This window comes from Xylocopa sonorina, chromosome 1 (assembly GCF_050948175.1).
Source record: "Xylocopa sonorina isolate GNS202 chromosome 1, iyXylSono1_principal, whole genome shotgun sequence".
Taxonomy (NCBI): Eukaryota; Metazoa; Arthropoda; class Insecta; order Hymenoptera; family Apidae; genus Xylocopa; species Xylocopa sonorina.
The window spans coordinates 9699231-9726897 of NC_135193.1; the positions used below are offsets into that span (position 1 = coordinate 9699231).

Here is a 27667-nt window from a genome sequence, read left to right on the forward strand (position 1 = left end):
GTACTCCATTTTTAAGTTAATAATCGCACGGGTGGAGTTGGTCAGTAACCCCCGTGAATCCGATTACAAGAACAGATTTATTTTGACTGGAGCACGTGACCCAACAAAAACGTTCGCACCCTTAATCTGTCTCTTTTATTCGAATCGAAACGCAACACCTGCTCGCGAGAGAACAGATGCGTTTACCGCAACAGATTATCGTCTCGCTCATAAAGGGACCTGCCATCCAGTCGAATATAGAGTCACTTTATTACTTTTCATAATGTATTCGGGGGCACGAGCTCCTCTTACCCCCTTTTCTTACGCCTCTACGCGTTAGTCAATTCCCGAGCCTCTCGTTTCGTCTATTAACGTCTAATTAGCACGCGATTCGGTAATTCTGTTTCCTCCTTGCGTCGATATTGTCGCGAAAGATAATTATTAACACAATAGACGACGAGCATCGGACGAGTCAGCCTTTTTAAATAAATAACCATAATCTACGGAAATCGTAACGAATCGAAAAAAAGAAGGTCCGCCATCTATACAAACATAAGAGGGGAGAAATATATAGCTATAATTTTATTTACCTTCATTTTACCGGATCACCCTCGATAAATGCACCAAACACCCGAAACGCTCCTCCTGCCAGCGTGGCTGGAATCAGAATTCTAATTGCGAAGAGAGCCACCAAATTCGTCCGAAATCCCGCTTCGTACAGAGTGACAGGAATAGTAAATTGTCTATCCCACCCCCCAACGATTTCGCGCCTTAATATCGGCCATAATTTATACCCGCAACCCTGTCCTCCGCGTGTTTGTCGAATCGGGGAAGGGTGATTTAGGGTGTAAAGGCCGCGGAAATCATCGACACGACGGCCAGCAGAGCGTCAGTGTCATAAGTCATCCGTTAAGCCATCGCAAACGATGCCGAGCCTCCGAAATTTCGAATAATGCACCCGCGCGTAGAAGAATATGGACGCGTGCGACTCGTATGTAACGCGTACCGACTCTGTTTGCTAAATATTTCGGGATGACTAGGCGGGAGAGCAATAATCGTTTAGAGGGAATACGATACGAAGTTCCATCGGGGTGTTTCCATGAAAACAGTCCAACGATTGTTCGTTCTATTTGATTTTGTCTTCAAAGACACGACAAATTGGATGAAAATTAGTCGCGTAACGATGACGAACGCGTGACATTTTTTCCATTTTCAGTTCAAGTCGCATGGAAGGCATGAATTCGTAAATCGCGATCAGCTGGATGAAATCAAGCGAAATAACGCGAAACAATCGACGGAAAGAAATATTGATTCGATTCCCCGTGGCCAACCCGTGATCTCGTTTCGTTCGCAGGGATTCGTCCCAATAAAAAAAAGCCACGACAATGGCGGAGCGTTCAGTTTTCTTGGACTTTCCCTTGGTTGGTTGCTCTTGGGGTAGCGGATAAATGGCTACCTCGTTTCTTCTACGCCCTTCAAGTTGATTGTATCTGCGGGGGTTGCGGAGGGGCTGGGGAACGCCGTAGGATGGACGGAAGAGCTGTTGAGAGAAGGGACAAAGGGCCATCGGCAAAGGACGATGGCGAAAAACACGCGGGCGGAGGTAAAGAAGGCGACGTTGCCTCGCTTCGAATTATGATACAGCCCCGTGTGTACACACGCCCACGAAACTTTCTCATTACATTACGTTAATTGCGTATTTAAGCATCTCCGATATTAAACTTAATTACGGCGCATTATATTGCTCGTTTAGCCAGGGGGTAGGGGACGAGAACGATTTCACCTTGAACGGGATCATCTTCTCGACGCAGGGAAAGTACCCTCGTTCCGCTGCGGCGCTTATTTTTTTTAATTACGCGATTGTTTTCGAAGGGCTTAAAGGACGTTCGTTGGTGTATAAAGCGGAACATTGTCTCGTTCTAATTGGACTGAAAGTTAATGGCGCGCTTCACGCTTGACTTAGTTTCGCATCGATTTGGAAAACATTTTCTTCGGGATAAGCGAAGATGACAAGCGTTTTTTTTTTCAAACTACAACGGGCTTCTCGCGATTATTGAATGCATGAAAATTCCCAGTCCAATTGTCGCTAAGTAATCGCGGAATCCGTTTCGAAGTTACTAGAAGAATTCTTGCAATCTCCGCTTACCGATCCAGCCAAAATCTCCCCGACGCATCCGAACGATTTTCAACCACCGTGGTCGAATCATCGGCGTTCCAACGATCGCTTATCCTCGGTCCACGCATCCATCCCTTCGCTGGATAATATCGAAACGACCTGGAAACAATCGCGCTGCGATTACCCGGAGACGCGGATGCGAGGCGAATCGTGGCGAACAATGCTTCCGCCGCGTTCCAGACAAAATGGCGCGGCGTTAAGAACAACGCGCGCACGAAAACGCGCAACAACGAAATTATCGTTCTTCCCTCGGCGTGGATAAGGCGATTTGTCGAGAACGGGCGAAGTGAATGCCGCCGGTACCGTCGTCTGCGTGCGTCGCCGCTTGTGTACGTAGCTTAACGCCCACAATATCGGGTTGCCGGGCGACCCGCCGCTCTAGGAGGAAAATTTAATTTCAGCTGACAACATCCTGTTTCGCTACACACTGCGCTCAGCATTCTACCAAATCGCATATCCCAGACGATGCGGAGCTGGATGTCGAGCAAGCCTCCATCGACGGTAGCTATGGATTGCTCGCGATCGATGATCGTCGCCACGATTTCGAGTTACTCCCTTTCGAAAACGATTTTCAAAACTCAAATACGCGACTACACGCCATCGAAAGCGTGGACCTTGCATCGAAGGCTCTGTTCAGCTTCCGTACGGTGGAGCTTTAATGGTAACAATCCCTGTACAGCGAGCCATTCGATAAGCGAGATCAGAATCGAGTCGTACCCGTTCCATCCACAACCGCGAGTGTTTTACAATACCAAACAGTTTATCCGCAACAATTTTACGAAATGCCATTGCGCCTGGCGTGCATCGCGTCGTGGAACGACGCGGGGTGTTCCGCGTTTCCCAGTACCAACTCCGGCACCACCGCCGCCGTCGATCCCAGACGAAAGCCACGACACGGCCTGTGCACACAAACCGGTCGACGGGTGGGCTCGCCGTGGAGCCCCGGCGTTCGAATGCGTGCAACTCGCACGAGTGGAAAATACCTCAGAAGCTGAGGATGGCTACAACCATTATTTGTTCTAGTCTAGTCTCGCTCCGCATCTCGTAGCCACCCAATTCCCTCCCATCCCCGGCATAGCCAGCCGAACCGATCCGCCGTCCTGTTCCAACACGCTTTGTCTCGCCCGCCTCCCTCTCCGTCTTCCCCGTCTAAACCCCCTCGAGTAACCCTCGCTCGGTGCACGACCCTTTCCTCATTTCCTACGAGCAGCCTCCCTTCCCCACGGCCAGCGCGTCCGTCGTCCTCTGGTTACTCTTTTAGCCAGGGTCTCCGCCGTCCGCGCGATCGCAATCCGCTCACCTACCCACCTGTCCTCGTCCCTATCACTCGCGCCCTATCTCCGTTCCCTTCCCTTCCCTTCCCTTCCCTTCCGTTCTGTTCCGTTCCGTTCGTTACCGGTCCCCACTCGTCCCTACTAGTTTCGTGCGTCTATTTATCCACCTAGCGGTATGATATTACACCCCGGGGCACACTTCGGCATTCCCCCACGCGGGCCAGAGACCACCGCCGTCGCCTGTGGCACCCCCTGACGCACCCTTCGCTCGAGCCACGCCCAATCGTGCCCCGTCGAACACCTACCCTGCAGCAGCCAGTCCATTGGCCCGCGCTGACTTTGCGTCATCGCCACTCCGGCACTTGCACCGCGTGTTTCACTACGGATACGCCGCCACCGCCGCCGCCACCGCCGCCGCGCGCGACTCCACTTTGCCGGCTGATTGCGAGAGGGCATCGGCTCGCCGACAGAGACAGGCGAGGGAAGAAAAGGAACAGACCCAACGCCCGGCGCAACCCGGTATCGGCGGAAACCGGGGCGAGAAAGGAGCGGAGGGGGCGGCTGAAAAAAAGCGAGAGAGAACGGACAAAGAGAAGTCGAAGGCGCTGGTCGGCGCTCGCCGAAGAGGGTGTTGAAATTTAGGAGGCTTCATTTGGACCATTCTTTCCACCGCGCCCCGTAGTTATTACGCTTATACTGGGATTTCTCTTCCTTTGTTTCCGTTCCGCCTCCGCTTTCCTTCGCTCTCCTCCGTCCGCTTCGTCGGGATTGCCCGCGCGCAGGGGCGCCTCGTTCGTTTCTTTTCGAAAACCGAGGGGGTGGTTAGAGAGACCGTTCGACGCGTGTCTCCTCGCGTCCTTCGATCGCGCGAATCTGGGTTAAGTTTTTACCAGTCCGTTGGAATTTTTCTTTCGCTTTACCAATGTTTTTTTCTTTCCTTTCGTTATCGTGGTACTTCGATGCTTCGATTAAACGAGCGGGTAGATCGAAGATGAAATTCAGAATTCGATGAAACGCTGTTGCAGTACCGTTGCTGTACTCTCACCCTCTGACACTGACAATGAGAATGTAGGTTAAGCTACTGCATATACGTGTAGAGGAATTTCCTCTTCCTTCTGTTGAAGTTTTTCTCTATCGTCGGTCCCGGAGGATTCCAACGCGAGGGGTGGACTCTTTGATGAAATCAGCGGTTAAAGGGTTCAATGAATCGAGCCCGTTGATCCTGTAGAGTACACGTGTACAATCGTTCTCTTCTTGCTTCCGGCTTCCTGGGAATCTAGGCTAAGTTGCTAATCTTATATTCAGATTTCTCTTTCTTCTCCCCGTCTTCCCTTCTCGTTGCCCTCTTGATTGCTGACGCGGTGGTTCGCAGCGTCGTTTCTTTTACGAAAATCGCAGGAAGGTGTTAGGAGGATCGCACGGATTGAGCGCGTTGATCGTGTGTAACCGCTGTGTCTTCTCGCCTTCCGACACCAGGAATCTGGGTTAAGGGGCTGACCTCGAGCCTCGATGGCTTTTGTCAGAGAAACCGTTTTAACGCGTCGCCGACCGCCCACGCTTGTTCACCAGCCGCGTTTCGATTCGGCCGCGATGGAAAGGCAACCTCGGTCGAGTCCGATTTTTCACGCGGTCGCTGCGAACACTCGCGGTTTCGACGCCTTCGGTGGCATCAAAATTGCGACAACCCTTCCGTTACACGGAACGAATCGACTGTGCCTGGTCCATTCGTTTCCGTTTTCTCTTTTTTTTTATAGAAACCGTACAATCTTTCACAAATGAAATCTAATCTCGAGAGTTCCTTAGGAACTCAAGGTTTGCTAATGTTTTCTCCATATCCTATTAAAATTAGTTCGATCTCTTTAAAAAGAATCCGCGAATAATACCCGCTGAATTAATTTGAACGACTTAACTGCTTCCTATCCGGGGGTCTTCATCTTCCAGCGAACGTTCCTCTCTCTCTCTCTCTCTCTTCGCCAAACTCCGCCGCGATAGAGAGAAGAAAACAAACCCTGTACATCCACCCCCGCAGAAGTCTGAAGAAGCAGAAAAAGTAGCAGTTAGAGGAGGAACGGGAAATGATAGGATCGTTTGAGGCGCGGGCAGAGGTATCGCGTTCCTGCGCGAATCAAAAGCGTACTCGAGCGTTGGCTGCGGGCGTAACGAGCTGCTCTTCGACTTACCTCGCGTACCAAGAGAAGACGCACGATTTTTCTAGCGGATAACAACAGCCTCTCGTCCCTCGCGCGTCACGGAGAACGCAGTGGCTTTGATCAGCACGATAATGCATCAGTCGCGCCAAGAACCGCGGTGAAATTGCAACTCGTTGCGCGGTTGAACGAAGGGGTGGCCGCGGATGGCGAAGAAGGAGATTTAGGGTGAACAGTTGAGCCTCGAAAGGCCTAATCGTTCCGGCAGCCTCTTTGTACGCAAAGTTAATAACGTGTATTTATGTGTTTGCCACGTTTAATTGCCTGTGCGGCTATTACGCCCGCTCTGAAACGCGCGAGCCCCCGCCTTGAATACACCCCGGAGGTTGGGTAGTATCAAGTACCCGCTCGAGTGGTCCGCGAGTCTGGCAATGACACGAGACCTTCGCCTACCGCTATCGTTGTTAGGCTTTGGTAACCGTCGATACTCGTGCGCGACTGTTTCCACCGTGTCGTGCTTCTCTTCTTTTTCCAACTAAAATTGCGCTTTAGCGAAAGGGTATAGCGAGTATTACTTTCGACGATGGTAAGCACCAATCGCGTGTATTATCGCTGTCTGGTTGTTTGTTGAATATTAAATGTTCAACGATAACTCGTTGTATTCGTAAATAATTTTACATTTCTACGGAGAAAAGAAGTTGCGCAATATAGTATCTTCTAGTCATTTCTTAACGATGCTATAGTAGTTTTTGCTGCAACCAAAAATTCGAGAATACATCATTTCGTACAGATACGCACGCAGCATCGTTCGCTACTCGTACGACAAATTTTTACAGCCGATACCACACTTTAAAAGCAACAAAGAACATCATATAAAGCTGGGTCCGATTTGTAAAAATGGCTGAGAAAATTGGGATCCTTATTTTTCTCCGAGAAGCACCAGTTTCACTGGTACTATCGATTGAGTCTTCCAAATCGTAAATCCTATAAGAAAATAGCAAACAATATTAGAAAGAGCAATAAATTTGCTATTATAATAGTAAGATAAATTATATCTCGCGCTTTAGAGGTAAGAGAGAGAAAGATATATAAGAAAGCTATAAGAGAGAGTGAGACAGATGATACAGACCCTTCTATGGAACCCCTAGCGTCATCTCTGTAAAAAGTGCTCAAACTGGTCGCACAGCGTTATCGACAGCGAAGTGAACTACTGAAACACTTGCGCCATCTCTGTGGAAAAGGCTGAAACTAGTTCCCGATTTAGTTCAGCACTTTTTACAGAGATGGCGCCAGGGGTTCTAGTAAGATCAGTATTATCTGTCTCACTCTTTTCTATAGCTTTTTTAATATATCTTTCTCTCTTTTAATATATCCCTCTTACCTCTAAAGCGCGAGATATAATTTATCTTACTCTTTTTATACAATGAAATAGGGACTATTATAATAGCAAATTTATTGCTCTTTTTAATATTGTTCCTCATCTTCTTGCAGAATTTATGGTTTGGGAGGTGCGACCAATAATACGAGTGAAACTGCTGTTTCTTTGATAAAAACAAAAATCCCACTTTTCTCTATCATTTTTTCAAATTGAATTAGATCGTAATATTCTACTATTGTCTAAATATATAGTCGAGGTGATAGCTTTCAGTGGAGTACAATATTATATGGAAGAATTATTGTTCCAGTAGATGAACAAATTGGTATCCACCGATGTCGGTTTACTTGGAATAAGTAAATGTAAATGTTAGTTAATAAAGCAAATAAATGTTACTTAAGTATTAGTGCAACTGTTTAACTTGATGGAATGTTTCATGACTTAATTTGTATTTGTCGCATTGATTAGCTAATCGTTTCTTATTCTTTTGTAAACACATGGAGGACTTTGAATGATCTCTTCATAGAATCATTAATTATAAGTAATTAAAATGCATGTAAATTTCCTCGTTGCAGGATGAGAATTGTTTTTCCTAGGATTGCTAGACAGATACTTAATTTACGAGTGTATAAAATGTGTTCTTTAAAATTAATTGTTAGAAACTATTATCATAAACTAATTTGCACTGTACCGCAACTAGTTTCAGCGGTTTTCGAACAAATCGCGCTACAAGTTGCTTCGTCGTCAACCAGTTTAAGCAATCTTGTTTCAGATGGCGCAACCAGTACAAAATTCAAATTTTCAAACGAAAAGCATACAATTTTTACCCGAACAATTTAACATGACGCGTAAACCAATACGGTGCTGATTAATTAGAGGATCTCTTATATTTAATTGATCCTCAAAATCCCCTCTCTACTTTTCCCCTCACATCGCATACAATAGAAAGACGAAACGATTACAATCTCCATAATCTGAAACATTCCTTAAGCAAAGTATCTTAAGAATTTGAATTCACACGCTACACAATATCCTAGAAAATTCTCCAAAGTGATAGCATCGACGACAGAGTTCCGATAGAACGCGAAACATATTCTTCTTTACCATATGGTACTTCCTGTCCTCCTACTCTTTCGTTTCAGGCATCGTTGATACGATACACGTTTCACAATCCTGTTCTATCCTCGATCAGTAACATTTCTAGCGGTATCAAAAGCGATAACGTGGTATCGAAGTTCGATGAATTTAATTCAGGAAAATCCATCAGCCCAACCGTTCGCTAGATCGCTAAAATCTTTCCTGAACGAGGATCTCAGCCGCGGTTGGAACAGAGTCGGCCGCCGGAAACCGCGCTCACCGCGTTCGTGTTTAAAGGGACAGCTGGCTAGATGGAGGCGCCAGCCTGTGTGAAAGGCAACCGCGTACGGTTTGACACGATTCACGGCGAGTCGATCCTCCGCTGCAGTCGTGCTCGAGCCAACGAGTTGGCCAGGTTCTCGCACGTTTTCTCTTCGCCTCTGTGTGCGTACGGTTCGCGAGCGTCGTGCCCGATTCGCGTAGCGATTTTTTCCACATCCGTTACGAATCGATCGGCGTGATGACGACGTTCCTGCGGCTCTGCCGTTGAGACAGCGGCCAGCCGTCGAACAGGGCCAGCCAGAGAGCCAGCCGTCAGGATGATGCAGGAGATCACGGACCAGTCCTCGAGGACGGTGCTCCTGAACACGTTCGTCGTCAAGAAGAAACGATGCAGAGTCTATTTCCATCGTGGCACTCTTATCTGGGAGACGGAGAAGCCGCCGTACAGTAAGTGCACTCAAAACTGAGTCGCGTTGAGTCACGCTGTCCTGGTGATTATCGAGTCGTGCAGACACTCGTGCCATTCGTGCACGTCGAAGAAAGTAACATCGCTCTGTCCACGTGCCCGCGCGAATTTTAATCACCGTTCCCTGCTCTTTATTAGCCCGTCGACGGTGCATTATCGCGCGTTAACAGCGTTCGAACGGCCTCGTCGCTTCCGCTTTAAGGCTACGCTTTTTCTCTCGTGTCAAAGTGTGCGCGAGGTACTCGCCGTGCACGAGACACGGAACAAGGTCTCGACTCGCTGGACTGGAGCGTACGCACGAAACGACAGTCTGGAGAACGCCAGACGTCTCATAGTACTTCGTTGTTACCCGCTGGAAGCCCTTTCGAGTTAGCGCACGCGAGCTCTCCAGCTCTTTCAGTTTCTGCGATCAACGTTGTCAGCGTATCTGCTCGTTTATGGTGAAGCTAGGGTCAGTGTCTGTGATGTATTTACTGAACTAGCGCGAAGGTAAATATCGTGTGAGTCAGTACCGGTGAAAAATTTGAAGGATATCGAACCGAGATAGCGGAACAATGTTCTCCGACTGTTATCGACTCTGTTACGAAATGAATCTGTAATTGATTATTAATTCTCCGTCGATTCGCTGGTGCGATGCTTCGTTCGTTTCGTTTTTTTCTAAACAACGGGGCTAACATTTACTCTACCGTTACACGTTATCTCCTCGTTCGACGTTTTCAGTTTCTATCCATTAGCTTGCAATTATCGAAAAGCCCAGCGGGGCGTCCTTCGATAACTTTCCATCGTTTCCGAGCGAATCGATCTGTTGCATCGTTAAAATTACTCGCGCGTTCCTTCGACGTCCACCGACGAATCTTATTATATTACTGGGAACGACGGTGGCTTTTAACGTGCGAGCTGGTTGCGATTGTGAAATCGATCCCAAACAAGGAACTCGAACGAAGCGCCCGGGAAATTGCACAGTTTCGTTACGGAATCGCTCGACTCGCTACTTTTCCGGAAGTTGTTAGGGAACCGCGAAGATAAATCGCGACTGGACGCTCGCGATTCGCCTGACGACTATCGTAGACAGAGCGCGGTCACATTCTTTTTTGCGCGCGCGTGCGATCTTCGATCATCGGAAAAAACGTAATTACATCATGGCTTTACATTATGTACCGTTCGTTGAAAGATATTATCGCCAGTAGTAATATCGAAACAGAGACGTAAATCAATGTTTCACTGTGCAGGTAGACGTATTCTTTTTTATAGTTATATAATATTCATTGGTGTACACTGGAAGCGGAGATCCTTCTCGTCGCCTTCAATTATATCATAAAATCGATTCACGTCTCAATACCAAAAAAGGGAAACAAGTATTCCATTTAACATTATACTGATTTCAATAATTATCTATCGTCTATAGCGCTCTTTTATTGCGATTCCTAAATATTTCGTTTGCTTCGTCGTCTATCTTCATGGGCAATTTTTATCACCGAAACGAGCCAGATATGGCGTTAAGGAAAATACTTATTTCTGCTCGACGTTATCGTCATTATCAACGAGTACATTAATTATCGATCAGTTCGAAACGTACGTATCGCTGTCTCAACGTTATCGCGATCAGCGTAAGATTCTGTTGTCATTCTGTTATCGCGACTGCACGCGATCGAAGAGATCTTCCAATCGTGATCGCGTGGGTAGCGAAAGCGATCGACGATGCGGTCTTCTTGGAGAAGCACGCGTGTTAATGAATGAAAAAACTTTTAGAGTAGTCTGAACGGAAAACCTAAATCTCGTCGCGAAAAATAATAACGAAACATCGCGAGAACGCGACAGAATTTTCAATGAAGAACGAAAAGCGAATTTTGAATGAAGTCTGGGGAATAATTTCTAAATTCAGAAGACTTTCACCGTAATCAAAGGATGATACTCGCACGTGAAATTACATCCGTCGACCTTGGTAGAGCGAACTCTACTCCAGTTCAACTAGACGTGGTCGCACGTATCCGATCGATATTTCCGGCGACGGCACCGTCGAGAATCGCAAGATAAATTCGGTAGGCGTACGACCCGGGAGAGAGGAATCTACTTAAGTGGAAACGTTCCCGCGCTGAACAGACGAGAGACGAGGAGGACCGTAGCAGAGGAGTTGGTGCTGTGAACGATACAGAGCCCCCTCGGCTACGTGACCCATCTACACCTATGGAATATCGATAAGTGTAATTATTTGCTTTTCGAGGAGCCGTTCAGATCGCATCGATTTTGGCGTATGTTAAACGCGTTCCAAAGGACACTATTTCCAGTGATTCTCTAACAACTTGACGAGAACAGTCCTCTTAGAATCGTCTTTTTAACAACACGCACGATTACCAACGCATTCTCCTGTTATTTCGCAAAATCAACTAATAAATTATCGTTGAATTGGAATCTTTACGCGATAAGATAGACCAGAATTGAAGTAACGAAACTTGTTCTTAGACATTTTTTGTACGAAGTCATGTTCACGGTTAAAAAGTAAATTAATGGAACATATGTGGCGAAGATGCGTCCTTGAAGCTGCACGGTTTACACACGACTAGATATGGTCCCGTTCTCTTCTGCGCGTGGTACCTACGTCACGTTGAACGTAGAACAGATACGAAATCAAATCGTGGGAATTTTTGAACAGTTCCAGAGAGGAGGTTTACTCGCGACTAATTTCTAGTCGAAGTTAGTTTCGCCTCGAGCTGGTACCGAGAGGCTCGTAGAAGTCGAGGAACGGGACCAGTGGATGTTTAGAGGCGTCTGTGTTTAATGAGACGCGAAACGAGAGTAACAGAAAGAGTTGAAACGAGTAACACGTGTCGGGTTATAGGTCAGACTAATATTGGACGCGGAATGTATTAGGGTTACTTCTCCAGATGTGTTGCGGATCGGTATGCTGGTCGTTCGAGAGCCGATACCACCATAACGTTTCGTATTTGCATACCCTGTGTGTTTCTATGCTCGCACCACGCTTTGTCTGGAATATACGATTACTTCCTTTTCTTTGAAGCTATCAGCGCGCAAAGTGCACACCTCATTCAATTTTGCAACGTGCTTCGTTTAGAACGTGGACACCAGCGTCACTGAGTTAAATTTCGATCGTTCTGATTCAAATACTTCCCATAGCGCGAGTCTCGTGCTTCGAGTCTCGTGGATGCGTCTGTTATTCACCTGCTGGATGACTCGAAAAACCGTTTCGTTCAACGCAACGTTGTACGAACGCGTTCGAATACGCCCTGATTCTTTCAAATTGAATTCGATCCACGTTATCGGCTCAGCTATTAATGCCAAACCGCACATTGGCCGCATTCCCTTCGATCCCAACAATCGAGACGATTACCAGTCGCGTTGTTTCGTTTCATCCAAGTTAAGTGCTCGAGGAAACGTTCGAAGAAACAATTCGTTAGAGCCGGATCATTGCATAAGATCGCCTGTCGTTAATTCAATTTTAATAACTGTGATCGGACTCGCGGACTTTTTCATTATCATCGTCTTTAGAGTAGAGTCACTTTATTCAATTGCAACTCCATTTCGTTTGTTTAATCGCTTCTATCGTCTCTTTCGAGAATTAATTACTTTCGATTATCGAGGTTTTTTAATTATTCTTTATGTAGCGTAAGAAATGTGGAACATCAGGGCGCACGAGCGATCTTACTATCTAGCTAGGAGCTTGCTTAAACATGCGGAGGAATCATAGCATTGGGGGTGTCCTCGAGGCTAATACGAACGAACCTTTGAGCTGAGCACAAATCAAATAAACTATCCTAGCACATCTACAGATTGCTTAGCCATTGATTCTATTTCAATCTGTTTTACCAAATTTTCACAGTAGAAACTTGCGAATCTGAAAAATTCTGTCTTCTTGGAGAACTTACTTTTCTAGAGAAAAAGACCTACTTTTCTTAGAGAAATTATGTCTTCTCTTTCTCTTTCTCTCTCTCTCTTCTTTAGTCAAAGATTCTTATTAAAAATTCCTAATTATTTCCTACTCGAAAAATCGCGAAGCCTACTCGTTACCAGCCGCCAGCGACAATCTTGATACCACGGTTAGGCGAATGCTAGGCACGCGAAAGTGAAACTTGCTACTTGTCGCGCAGCATGTAGGATACTACCGTGCCACATAATGCCACGATATGTACCTTATATACCTACACTTTGGAGCAATTTGTGCGGCTGCATCGTTTACGTAATCCCCCTCGACCCGTGCATCATCAATCCTGAATGATGCACGCCGTCAGTACTGGTTCGCGTTCTTCTTCGCGTGAAAGAAAGACCGACCTTTTGGCACACGTCTCAATTATCTCAATCGCGCGTCGTCGCATTCCGCTTACGATGCACCCGCGATACCGATCGCTGTTCTGCCGATCAGCCACTTTTCTTCAGGCTCTGCTTCGTTTCACGTTATTACACCATTTCTCCGATACTCGTTCCGCTTCGTCCCCCTCGATAATCGATGGGATGAGCTTCTCAAGGTGATTACGAGACTACGAAATTGATTAGTTACCTATGCTCTGTTACGTGAACGAAATAATAGGAAGAATGTTATTACCCAATTAGAGTAAGCTTGTCTCTCGTTCCGCTATCGATTATCAGGGTGACGCTCACCCACGCTGTTTTATACAGCTCACATTCGCGTAAGTGGTGCACGTCGATAGGGCACCTGAAATTGCTGTTTCGAACAATGCGATCGATATTGAAGTATATCACGAGTACCAGTGTCAATCGAAAATGAAAGTATCGGTTAAAGGATAGCGGTGGTTCCACTGGACTACAAAAAAGTTTCTCGAATCTGTATTATATGTACACGTCATCTCTACTGTGCGTGACGAAACAAATGACACGTGTTATAGGAGAGTAGAAAATAGCTTCTGAAAGTTGAAACGTTTAACATTTTTCTTTATTTTCCTCGGCGAGTGTACGCGCAAACGCATTTACACGAAGTGACGCTGGCGAAACTCCCTTGGACGTCCGTGACCGAGCCTCTGGCTCCATCCGAAAGGTCAGACGCTAGGAACAGGGTCGATTCGACGATATCTGTCACGAAACGGCACCGAAGGAAGTCAGCTACGAAGACGTTGATTTTAATCACAAACCTCTCCATTAATAACTCGAGACTGTTGCGAGCAACGACGATTCGTTGATTGCGCGACGGGTCGCGTGCGAAACTGTCGCTCGATGGGATCAGAGACGAAGATTCGTTCGAGTAAATGGTCGTTTCAGCTGGAGGAATCGTTTGAGAGTGATTCGTGAACGTTCTCACGTGTCGTATCGCGGGCTTCTAGCTGAGGAAGAATTTCATTTCCGTCACGTTTCGCCGTCGTGTCCATCTAGCCGATTGCTACGTCGTCGATTATGTAAATGGGCGGACGAGCGTTGCACGGCTGCAGGTAGTATTCGTTGCGAAACTCTTTAATTAAGAGCCACGCTGCAAGAGTTATGTCTGCGTCCTGTCTCCGTCTTTCTCTTTTTTTTTTTTAATATCGCTGCACGATGGAATTGACGTAATCGAGCGATCGAGAGGCGTTGCACGGTTTCCTGTGTTTGGTTGTCGCCGCGACGATTGTTGGCAGCCCCGGAGCAATTTCGAGAGCGATCTGATTTCTTAGGAGTCTTGTCGAGGAGTGGAACTGGATATTTGCGGCTTTCTTGTTCTTCTAAGCAGTTTATGAAACCTGTAGAATTTTTTAATGCCACGTTACATTTTTGGCTCTTTTATTCAGTTTAATTATTGATTCGAACGATCGTTTGAAAGGTCTGCCTTCTAAAACTTCAGAATTCTTCTTAATGGTACTGAAAGATGATGGTCGCTGGTTAAATTTATATTGCTCGAGATGGAAGTTAAATTAAATTGTACTTAAATATATCCCTCCTCTCTCCGTCTCTCTGGTAGGTTCTAAGATCTCGAGTCTTCTCTAACCGCGCGCAAACAGATGGTATTTCGTGTTAAGGGAAAAAGAAACATAACTTGTCAAATCGACCAAGGACGAGTGCCAAGCGAGAAAAGAGTAGGAAGCGGAGGATAAATCGCTCGGAGCGGTCCGAAGTGAAGGCGATCGAAGGTGAACCAGTTGGCGAAAAGAAACGACCTTCGACGGGCTAGACTGAAAATCGGTGTGAACGACCGGCGCCGCGCGATGCTGCCTAAAATTACCTGAACAAACTTGAGGCTGCAGCCACGGAGGAATTACGGATTCCTTCCGACGGGCTGCAATCAAGGCTCGAGCGTGAGTAAACCGGGCGTGCCTCCAATACCAATTATCATCGACTTTGGTTCAGCCGCTTCCGAATTTCCATTCGGGTTTCTTCCTCGACCTCTGACATTTCCGAAATCCAGGCCAATTTCCAATCCTCGCGCGAAGGTTTCAAAGTTTCAGACGTTCGTGCGACTCGAGCCTCTGCTTTTCTACAGGGGTCGCAAATCTAATCGATTGGATATCCGATAGAATAGTTACAGCTTTCGATATCCGTCAGATCTGAATCTTTGAATCGCTTATCGTTCCAACGCGAGTTGCATGTCGGAAAGGTGAATAAGATGTGGTCAGGTGACTGCTGCTGCTGCTGCTGCTGCTGCTGTTCGCACGCATTTATTTTCAGATCTGCCTCTCGCGTTTCGCATTCCTTGACGAGCGCGACGGCGACGCCAGGGCCGTTCCATGGTCCCTGGGCGCGAAGGGGTGGCTTCTGACGGCGCGACCTTCGCGTTCGAAAGCCCTTCAGCGAGTCGAATAAAAGGCTTGATACGTTTCTGGGTCACAGTCGCAGCTTCCGCGACCTGTAACAGCTGCTAGACCGCGGGGCTCGAGCGTGGGCGGATATGCAAATTCCACTTTCTACGATCTTTAGAGACCCACGTACATACGAACGAACCATCCAGCGTTGCATTTCGATTCGTGTCTTATTACCAGACTAACACAGCTTCGTATTTTTTTTCTTTCTCAAGGCTGAAGCCACTGCTCTTTCTTCGTATTGCGCGTGGTCTAGACGCATTCGTGGTTGTAACGAACAACTTTTTTCACTAGATCACTAGATAGAGGTCTTAGAATTGCACTTGCGTACAATCTTGCTATAAAATTTCTAGCATACACTCTCGCTTTGCATACTTTGCATTAAGAACGTATGTCTGCGCGTGCTACCCTTAAACGCGCGAAGGGTGAGTCTGCTTAAGTCCTTCGACAATGTAACTTACAAGTTATTTGGAGTTCGTTTATTTAATTCAGATCGCAATTTTCTGGGTTCAAGGCTTTTTAATCTCCTTTCTTCTTCCGGTTCTTATCTTGGTTCTTATACAAGTTTCCTTCTTGTTCGTTTCGACGATTGGCTACGTATACACGCGTGTACGTTTCAACAGAGAAACAAACTTGGTATCGTTTACCACGATACTCGAAGCAATAGTATTCGATTTGAAATATCGTTCAAGTAAATTTTGTTGCTGCGCAAAATATCGATGGATCGCTCGTGCCGTTAATCGATGCGTGGGTAATCTACAGTTGGAAATACCGCGCAGCTACTTTTCCGATGGCCAACCTCGAGCCTGATTGATCGGTCTTTGATAAGGTTGATCGAGGAGCGAAAGAAGTGGGGGATGATAAACGGCAGTGGAACAGGTCAGGCTCTCGTTTGTAACCACCGATCCAGATGGTATGCAAAATGGTAACCTAGCTTAGGAAAGTGGAACGAATCGATGCGAGTGCGCTCGCGAGAGGAACGCGAGATACTCTCGCTAGACTCGACGGCGGACTGGCCATGTGCGCAATATATTTAGCGACGATTTACACTTGCGAGCGCGATACAGCGTGAGCCACGACACGAGGATTAACCAGACCGCTTTTAATAAACAGGAACGCGACCGTTCCTACGGTTCTCAGTCGTGTCTTTCGATAGGGTTAACAGTATTTTTTTTCTCTCGCGCGGAGGAAATGTTCGATTCGATTTGCTCTATCCAGCAAGTTTTTGTTTGCGATACATCCATGGATGATTGTATTTTCTAATATCGACTCGATCGAAGTTGTTTGCCCTCGACTCGTCGAGCTTCCTAGCTTCAGCAGGTCGAATAAGAAATCACGGTGGCGCACGGAGGCGTCTAACTCGAGGAACTTGTTATCCGTTGTCAGCGGCGATGTATATTAGCTAAGTTTGTAGTGGAAACAGCGTTCTCGATTTGCTTTCGAGGCAGCTTCAGATTTTGGATCGACTTGGTTCGCGGAATTCTAATTAAAACTTTAATTACGGAAGACTGGAGGCTCTCGCCTTGCTCTCGATGGCTGTTTTGTAATAACATCAGGAAGAGTGTCAGCTTTGCAGTGATTTTTATTATTTTATGTAATCTTCTGTTTCTCTCTCTCTCTCTCTTTCTCTCCCTCAAGATTCGTTTCTAAAAGCACTTCAGATATTTTAATTACATCTACTTATTATCGGAGTAAAGCCTCTGAGACTTGGCATCCGTGGCAGCCAGAAATAACAAAGTGCGACACGATAATGAGAACGGTAATTTTCAAATCGTAAACGTGTTTACGATCGAATTAAACCAGCGGGGTGTTTAACACCAGGAGACACGTGAATCACCGAGAACAGAGGCTGAAAACAGAACCCGATTAACCATCGTACGCGTCGTTTCGTCACGCATTATTAACTGATGGCTTTGTTGCACACCGCTAACCAACGATTTCGAAATGTTTTTCATTTTAAGAACAATAATAAGATACTGATTGTTCGATACTCGTTTTCTTGATAATTCGAGGCTTATCGATACAAGATTAATTACCGTGCACCTCGATACCAATCAGATTTATTAATCCATCGTATCTGCTTACTTTCTAGAGAAAAATAAAGGAAATTTAAAATTTGTTTTCCTTTTTTCTCGATGATTCGCGGAATTCTGTCCATAAAATTGAGGATCGCTACCGATCGTCCGTCAGGGAAAAGTCGAGAGCGAAAGTTCGCGTCGGGGTGAGTAATTTACGAGCAGGAAGGGAGCCGATTTAGATGGGTCCGCGTGCTCGATGAAATAATTCGACGGGACGCGATTGTTATTCCTATCGCATGTCGCCAGTGCGTGAAGCATAGCTGTACACGATCGTGACACGTGAGTTGAAAGAGGTACCAGTGGAATCAGCTTACAGAGTACTCCGTTTTTTCCTCTTTTCTTTCATTTAGAAGCCTCGTTTTATGAACGAAATCGAGAAAGTCTCTTTTTAAAGGGACTGCATTTTTTTTTCAATTTTACAAAATAGCTTGCTATTACTTAGATTTCTCTCCACGCGATGGATCTTGAACATTTTCGAGTCTATTCTTCCGATACGAGTCTCTCTTTTAAAATTCCTACCACGCGGTTCTAAGATGTTCGATCGAACCGTCCTCTTCGATCTCTGATGTCGACATTTTCTAATTGCATCCGTCTACGAGTTAATTATGCGTTATTCTTAATCGACCAGGCAGAAGGACTGCGAGGAAATTCATATTTAACAGCTGTATCGCGACTATTGTATCGTGGCCTGTTATCAGTTACGTAATTTCCTTATCAGCCTGCTTGAACCATGTCACCGTGTTACAATTGCTGGATTTCTGCGCGCACTAACTGTCAGCTCGCCGATAACGTTTGTCCTGATTAAAAGAGTCCACTGTAGGTATTCTATGTTAAACTTCTGACGAAGGTGTTCGAAATCAACGTTCGTCGAAAAAATTCGTTCTAATTCCAAAAACGAATTCCCAAGCGCGGTAATAAGTAACCACTTAAAATTACAGATAAATGTCCATTCTAGAGATATTTGCAACCCCTTGCCAGGTCAAAGTGACAAAGTACAGCCTTTCGATCGTTTTCTTTAGAATTTCGTCAAAGGATATTATTCGTGATCATCTCGCGTTTAATAGCTTCATCGATTCCTCGTTTTTGGACTCATATTAAACGCTCTGACGGCTCGAAATTAGCAAAAATTAGTCGTCAGCAGGACGATGAGTATAACTGACATTGGCGAAAAGTTTTCTCTGCTCGTGCGAATGAATATCAAAAGAGAGACTTCAGCTGGTACAGGTTTAAAACCTAGCCAAGGCCATTGGAACAAGAGCTGTATACCCACAGGTCGTTTCATGTTCCGTACCAGCAACCAGTGGTGTCTATAAGATGTTCGTAGCAATTTACATCCGACAGGATGTTTGCCTTGCCGACTGATTTACTTATCGTAAATGGGCCTCCTTCTTCGTCGTATCAGTATCGTCCACAGAGTACCTTCCGTTTATCAGCTGGCCGTGATTTCTCGTACTCCAACAGCGAAACGTAGCCACGATCCATTTGCGAACATAGCAACAAGGGACCTTGGATCTTCTTCATCCAATTAATTGAACATTTTCAGCAATAAAATTTATCGTATCACGAGCTGCACTTCTCTGAGACTTCGCAATCTTCTTAATTTCAGTTCGACAGCGACGATCAATAAATTTCTTATCGCAATTATCTTTCGATATTTAAGAATAAAAGAAAATTGAGAAACTCGCGCGTTTCTCTTTCCTCGTATCTGACGTTGGAGGCTGCTCGATAAACGTGTATAAACAAGTAGAGCGCCTCGTTCAATTATGCAAAACAGTTCGAACGGTTCGCCTTTGTTCCCCGTCGTTCTATCGCAATATTAAGTGGCGGCTATTAGAGAACGTAAATCGAGCACCTTTTGTCTGTTGCCCTTCTGAGCCGAATGCGTACACGCTGCACGCTTACGGACATTGCCTCCTCTCGTACTCGTTTCTTTATTAACGATAATCAATGTTTCACGTGGAGGATCAAAGTGTATTCTCGTGCAATACGGTTAATTCGGTTAATCGCTTTCCATCGAGGCGATTATTTGCTATACTAAACGAAGACAGATTTATATCGTACCACGATATAAATCTCCATGTGTAACAGAGAGATACGCGCTTCGAATTCAAGGTTTATTTTCGAATCGAGACACCGCGATGCGAAAAAAAAAAAGGTTGCGATGCAAGGAAGCTTGCGCAAATTTCTTCGCCGTTTCGATCCAACCGGGACAACAATGGCGACCCAGAAAGAATAATGCCAACACTTTGCGGTCGAGATCTCCCTCAGTTTTCTCTTGAATTTATTTTTTACGTCTAACGAGGGTCGAGTGCTTGTAAAATGGCGCGAGTCCATGTAAACGGTTAACCCCCCTTTCAACCCCGCAAGAACATGAATTGTAAGGCTCCCACGAAACGTTCGCCACGTTCTAAAAGAGTCGCGTGAATTTAGATTCTTTTTTTAGACATTCGAGGCTGGTAGTGGTAATTGTCAATGGGATTCGATGCTCGAATTTTCAGCAAGATGGACGCTACCGATGTCGGACGTGCTCGCGGTGCGCTACGGCGACGACTGGATACCGGGGGTGAACGTGAAAGAGAAACAGCCGCCAACATCACCCACGTCACCCACTGTTTGCCCAACGAATTTCATCCTCCACTACGCCGTGCGCGGGTCGAAGAACAAATGGAGTCATCACAGCGTGACGATGAGCCACACAGACCCGCGACAGGTCGCCTCTTGGGTCAAGACCATTCGAAATTACCTCATGGGTGAGTTTCACTCCCGTTTCTTTTCATTGCCTCGCGTGACACGTTTTCATTTAGACCAACTAGGGGCTAGTTTATGTTTCCGTTCGCATTGTATTTCTCGAGGGGTTAACAGTTCGATAATTATTATTTTCCACATCTCTATCGCTTCATCTGCTAATTTCAATTGTTTTACGTGCTCTTGTTTATCTTGATGAGATACTTCGATAAACGCGCGCTGATAATCGAGGGATTAATGCCGTGAAAATGAAATCGCATCGCTAAGTAGCGTTCGAATGTCCGTTCATTGTCGAAGAGTACGCGGATCGAAGAGCATCCGATTTTACCGTCGACGAGCCATCAGTTCTGATAAGCAATAACTTGGAGCCGTTTCGCGAGTCGTTATCCGCCCAATAAAATGGCCCCACGCTGCAATGATTGGCTTTAAATCGTCCCAACTTCGAAATAGTCCTGAAATACCTTTAAATCCAATTGAACGCACAGTACACGTAAATTAATTATCGTTTAACCGGTTCCTAATTTACACCGCACAGTTTGCTTTCAATGGTCCGTTGGATCGAGAATGTCGTCGCGAGAAAATACGAAGGGGGAAGCACGAGGAGTGAAAGTTGAACCAGGCTACGGAATAGCGTTTCTGGTCCTTGGTCCTTTACACGCCTTCCACAAATAATCGTCGTCTAAATTAATTAACCAGACGTCGATCGTTAACGCGTCTGCGTCCAGGATAATTGGATCCTCGAAGTATCTCAACGGTCAACTGTTTATTTACTCCGTCTCGCGAGAGCTCTAATAAGCGCGATCGAACCCCGGTTTTTCTTTTTATTTCCCAGCGATATGGCCGCGTATGTAATAGAGCCGCGCGGAATCGTGCTTGATCTCGTAAACAGCGTTTACGTTTCCTCGCGAGCGAGTAGAAAGGATTAAAGCGTGGAACTGGGTCGTCGGTTACGGATCAAGGCTGCGTAATTAAGGCACGTTTCTGCTCGCTTGTTGTGAAAAACGAAAGAAACCGGAGGGACCACGGGGTATACGGTTACTGAAATTTCAGCCGCCGAGTGCTTCGAGTCGATTCGTTGCTCGACTGCGAAATTTACGCCTTCTAAGCTTAACAGGACGCGCACCCGTCGATTTAACGCTGATATTTCACACTCGAACAGTGAAATATGCACACATCGGAGTCTGATATCTTGTAATTTGTCACTACTCTGCATAATGGAGACTTTTTCCGTCTTTCGCTTGCGCAAGATACTTATGACTCGTCGGATGATTTACGAACGAGCAGGATATCATTCTTTATACGGAATATCATTTTACAGCGTCTCAACTTGAACTTAAACAACTCTCCTGCAAGTAATTCATCTTATTTCTCTTTTACGGATATCGCACGCGAGAAAAGTGTTCGAATATTTTCTCAGACCCCTTGAAACTTCTCCGCTTGGTCCAACCGTAAGAACCCTTTTCTTATTTACACTTGGAAATTCTTATGGATATCACGAAGTTGGGATTAACCCCGTCGCATCGAACTCTTATCGACTGGAACTCAGGATCGATCACTTTCTGGCTCTGTAATGAGGAAAACTAGGGAACTCGCGACGAAAACATCCAGTTTACCCAACCTTAACCTAAGATCCCTCTTCAGGCACTCGGAAAGGGTCGTCGGACACGAAGAGAGAACGCAGGACGCGGAACGTTCTATTGACCGAGCACGCCGTAACGCTTCGACCAGCGAGACGCACCCTCTTCGCGCCTAGAGTCAACCCCGTGGCGAACGCGCGCCCAAAGGCCTCCGCGTCATCCCTCATTCACCGAATAGATGGTTTCTCGGAAGGCTGATTTACCAGCGCTGTTAAATAACCGGCTCTTTCACTCCGCCGCCTTTCACGGGGTTGCTATTTAACCGGGTGTCCTTCGAGGCGTCGTCTAAAATGGCGATCGACGCGGTTGGCGGCTGTTCCGCATGGTGTTCCCAGGGTTATTAATAACGATGCTCGAAATAAGTGTCCCCTTTCGATAATTTTAGATGAGACAGGTTGCGCTAAGTTCACGGTTCGAGTCGAGGGGTTGTGCTCGGTTTCCATCCACCGGTGGGCTTAGGATAATCATAGGTTGCTCGCGGCCACGAGTCACTTCAGCGAATAGTTGCTCGAAGTTTCCAAAGGTCGTGTACCACTTGCGTTTCGATTAGCTGGGTCGGACTTGACTTAGTTTCGGCATTTCCGTGCTCGAACACGTGTTCAACGCTGTCTTGGTAGGAAATGAATCTTGAATCGTGCGTATTCTTTACAGAGCGGGGTTGTTCCAAGTAGAACTGGCATGATCGCGCGTAAATATCCGTTTTATTTTTAACGAGAAACGTTTCGGAGCACTGTTTATTAATGATTTTAGAAGGGGAAGCTGGTGTATGGACTATTTTAAAACAGACATTCGAGTCCTCGGCCTTAGATGGTACGCTTTGGATATTTTTCTGTCCCTTTTCTGTCTACTCTGAAGATTTATCTCTCAGCAAATTAATAATAATCGAATTAAACAGTCCATGTCGTTCGTCGAGTTTTCAAGTTGTTTACACGGTAGTGTCGTAAGTCTTTTCCTTTACAGGCTTCGCTAATTAAACAAATTGTAGCGAAGAATGTTTCCTTGTGTAACCATGTCCTACGCGTCATTACCTGATGTTGTCGCTGTTAATGGACAAACCTGGGACTACCGGTTTCAAATATTCCACTGCTATTTCCCTGACCAAAGAAACGCGATATTCATTAAAAATAATCACGATTTATTTAACTTGGCGCGGATAACGTTAAAGTCCAAGGAAAATTACTTTACCGGAGAGATTATTCCAAGAAAACCGGTTTCACAACGAATCAACGGTTATTATCGTTTATCGATCGCGTAATTCTTCGGCCCGATGAAAATATTCATTGTAGACGTCGATTTGATCAGCCGATTTCAGCAGCATCCCGCTTGTCGTCGATGCGATCTTCATAGTTCTACGTCAAAGACCAGAATTGTAAATGAAAATGATTAGAAATTTCTGATAAATTTCATCGACTCGTTGGCGTTACCATCGCGAAGAAGTGACAGGCGATCCCGTTTATGGAAGAAACAGGCGGGTAGACCCTGGTGTTGGATAAAAATAAACCCACCGCGAATGGGAAGCGAACTGTAGCGGTCGACTGGGACACTTTCACCAAGAAGGGTCACCAGGCCTATGCCATTCGCATCGAACGGAAAGAGCCGTCTGCCTCCTCGTGAACGGGAAAAGTTTGCTGAACACGCGACACTCTCACGATCCCCGGTGACATTTTCGTTTTACAGTGTCGCGAAACACGAAACGTTATTGCGCGCGCGATTTACGTATGCTGCACTTTACGCGAATGCGTTACGTTACCTCCGTGTATCGCTGTATGGAAGGGAAAAAAAAGAGGGGAAATTATGAGTTTGACGTAGCAACAAGCGATATGAACGCACCTTACGTAATCGTTGCGCGGAATCTAGCAGGAAACACGGTCAAACGGGAAAAACAACGGGGTGGTTCTTTGCCGCGCGTGTAGTAACGCGATCTCTTTCTAGGCTACTCTGTTAGGGGTGACAGTATTGATTCGATTTCGCGCTGACTGCGTTGCTTTCCTGCGAAAGACTATCCCTCGCGTAATCGAACAATTTACTTTCCTCGAGAGACATGATTCCTGTGTTAAATCGATTTCGAACGAACAGCTGATTGTACCCTTTTAATTGTTCGATGCAATTATGGTAATCTACAGGTAATGGGAAAAACGTTCGGTTTTCAGGGTTAACCCATCGTCCTAGAAAGATTCTTTTACTGGTCAATCCATTTGGAGGGAAAAAGAAGGGGTTGAAGATCTGGGAGAAAGACGTGCAACCGTTGATGACCATAGCTGGCGTCGAGACAAAGATGCTCGTCACGGAAAGGATTGGCCATGCTCGCGATATACTTCTAAGCGCAGACCTCGATGACTTCCATGTGAGTCTCACGGTTGGCTTCGTTTACTAATCCTCTTAAATTCCATTTCCTTCTATATAGTCTTCACTTCCACCAGCTTCCACTTCCTGGAACGTTATCGATCAAACAGCGAAGGTTACATACCACTTTCCATTTCCATTCTAGACAATTCTAACTACAATTTCCTATCGAGCATTTCCTTTACATCTAACGACATTTCGCTGTCTTCTCATTTCCTCTGAAAAATCCTGGCATCTTCCATAAAATATTCATCCCGTTTTCCCTCTTTTCTACTAAAATTCCGACCGTTGTTCGTCCTCCGCTCCCTCGCGTCAGCTTTCTTCCCCCAAGATATTACCAAGAACCGTTTCACGCCTCTCTCCACACCCCGCAGAGTCGTCTGACGTTTCAACCCCTCTTGTTTCGTTTCACCCAGGCGGTGGCGTGTATAGGCGGCGACGGGACCCTCGCGGAGGTGATCAACGGGCTGGTGTTGAGGGCCTCGAAGGACCGGCAGATCGATCCGAACGACCCTGAGGCGATCCTACCATCCCCCATGCTCCCCATCGGGGTGATACCGAGCGGGAGCACCGACACGGTCGCGTACAGCCTCCATGGGACGACGGACGTGCAAACGGCCGCCATACATATCATTTTCGGTGATAGCACCGGCCTCGACATCTCCTCCGTGCACAGCGACCAGGCGTTGCTCAGGTTGTACGCCAGCATGCTCAGTTATGGCTACCTGGGCGATGTGATACGGGACAGCGAGAAATTCCGATGGATGGGGCCGCAGAGATACGATTACTCGGGTACGTAAGGTGCTCGCTTGCTTCTGACCAAGTTCAGAGGGTGGTTTTAATGGATATATTATATTTTGTGACAGTTTTCGTCGAGGGATAGAACTCTGGTCGTTGATAATTAATCGTCTATACTTTTGGCCCTTCCTTTGGTAGAAATTGTTGTTCCAATAAGCTGGTTCTTAAGCTGTAAATTGCAGACGACTTGATGAGAATTACGTGTTCTTGAAAGAGAAAATTAATTTTCTAGGCTTGTTAGCTTAACCCACGAGGAATAAAATAATACATACCAGTGTTATTCAAACGAAATCGAATTTCTCTGAATTTTTTATGCTCCTCTCTCTATCCCCCTGAGCTCTAATTTCCGTGTCAGTGCACAGCTTTCAGAATTCTGCGAATAAAAAGAATATTGTCAGTACACAAAGGGGAACGGGTGCATTAATTACTCTTGATTCAGGTTTCAAGAAGATCCTCGCGAACAAAGGCTACGAGGGAGAGATACAGCTTCTTTCGGACCCGTGTCATCCAGCAACCAGCACGAGGTGTACGAAGAACTGCACCAGGTGTTTGCAGCACATGCACAACAGCATTCCAGACAAAGAAATTTCCAGTTAGTTGTCAATTCGGGTTGATAATTATTTAACACGCGTCTCGGGACTCGTTTCACTCGCCTCGATTTATTTCGTTCAGGGTGGATGACCGTCAGAGGGAAATTCTTCATGGTGAACGGCGCCAATCTCGCCTGCGGTTGTTCGAGAAGTCCCATGGGGTTCAGCCCGCACTGTCACGTCGGCGATGGCTGCGTGGACGTGATTCTGGTCCGGCATACGTCGCTGTTCAACAACATCAGGATGTTGCTCAGGCTGTCGAGCAAGCAGAAGACGCTGGTGCGTAAAGTACCTAAAAAAGAAAAAGAAAAGAATTAAATTTCACGTACAAATTACTACAGAAAATATCGGAGAACGCATCGAAAAGGTATTCGCCAAGGAACAAGTGGTCGCAGCTTTTATTTTTAGCCGACGAGTAAAATTAGCACGTGGGGAATGTAGAACGTCTAATATTAGAGACATCGAGGTGTCTCGCGATTTTATGCTTAATCCTAAAAAAAGCTGGAACACACCTGTAGAACTTTCGAATGCTTCGAAACATCGATCTCCGAATTCTGAAACGCGAGCAGAGCTTCCGTACCTTCCCGAGTCCCCTCGAGTATTCGAAATTTCCCAGATTGCTAAAACGGTACAAGTTGAAATTGAACCTCGAAACGATCTCGCACGACCAGACTGCGTTAGCTTTGCGAATTGTCTTGCACAGTACGACCTACCGTTCGTCGAGGTGTACAGAGCGAGGGAGTTCACGTTCCGCGCCCTGCCCACCCTGCATATGCAGTCCAGCAACGAGATCAGCAACCGCTATCTGAACTCGAGCCTCAGCGTGTGGAATTGCGACGGCGAGGTGATCGATAACTCCAACGTGAAAATCAGGTAAACATCGGCTCGAGTAATTTACAAGCACTCCTGTGCTCGCTTCCCATTCGATCGTCTACGCGGGGGCATCCAAGCACTCTCGTATCCGCCACTGTCCTCGCGTTTTGTCCGCTTACGTTCCTTTCTCTCGCGAGTTATTAACCATTCGCGCTGAAGATCGATCGAACGGTGTTCGCAGTTAAAATCGTCCACGGTGTGTTTCGAAGCGAGCCATAAATCGGCGGACACCGTCGAACCAGAGCCTCGTGCCAACAAGTTATTTCTATGCTAATATTCTAGACGGATGTGTACAATCAGAGTGTTTATTAATAATTTTGTATGGAGCCGTAAAGTTGAAAACAAAACGCGTGGAACGTGGAATGTAACCAGAAAGGTTTGCTGGTGATCGAATTTTTTTAAGCCAGAGAATCGGTTGCGCGCGTCGTCGCAGCGCGAGTGGTTAACAGCGCGGACGAAAAGATAGTGGATACATAATTACGTTACTTTCTATCGAAGAGACGATACGGAAATGAATCGTTTTCTTCTTATTGAACTATACTAGCGAAATGTCATGACAGACGTTAAGTAATTTTATGTTTGGTGTTGTTTGTTGACAGAGTACACTGCCAACTAGTGAACGTATTCACGAGACGGGCCCAGGAACCTGTTCACGACCGGTCCTGTTTCTGTTAATGGCGAACACACATCGATCGAGGCCGCTCGAAATCCACTAGAATCGACGGTCGCGTGTCCCAGCGGCACGCGAGGCGCCGTTCAAATCGCATAGTTCCTTCGACTTGCCCTAACTAAAAATGAGAAAAGAAAACCGTAATCGCGGTGTCGCCAATAGTGCGACCACTCTGCGAGCAATCTCTTTCGATCGACAGCGATATCTCGAGAGAGCAACAGTTCTTTTTCTAAGATTTCCGCGCAGACACAACGCTGCTCTTGAAACGAGGACTAAAGGAAAGGCGATCTTTCGAGACTCGTACCTATTATACCTACTCGTATGATCGACTCCTCAAATTGGAAGGTTCAGGATTTTCCTATTCCCTTGAAATTCCCCTCGTTCGAATCCGAAGGTACGCGTGTTTGAAAATCGATGATGAACTTG

At 46.2% G+C, this 27667-nt stretch overlaps 1 protein-coding gene across 1 annotated transcript; it reads left to right on the plus strand.

Annotated features, from left to right (window-relative positions):
* Window positions 1-8617: 8617 nt before the first annotated feature.
* On the plus strand, window positions 8618-27368 carry Cerk (Ceramide kinase). Its single transcript, XM_076900390.1, has 8 exons — window positions 8618-8757; window positions 20084-20335; window positions 24118-24311; window positions 24727-25102; window positions 25548-25700; window positions 25781-25977; window positions 26402-26571; window positions 27171-27368. Exons 1-8 carry the CDS (start codon window positions 8628-8630, stop codon window positions 27244-27246), a joined length of 1548 nt encoding a protein of 515 aa, XP_076756505.1. The 5' UTR covers window positions 8618-8627; the 3' UTR covers window positions 27247-27368.
* Window positions 27369-27667: the final 299 nt, after the last annotated feature.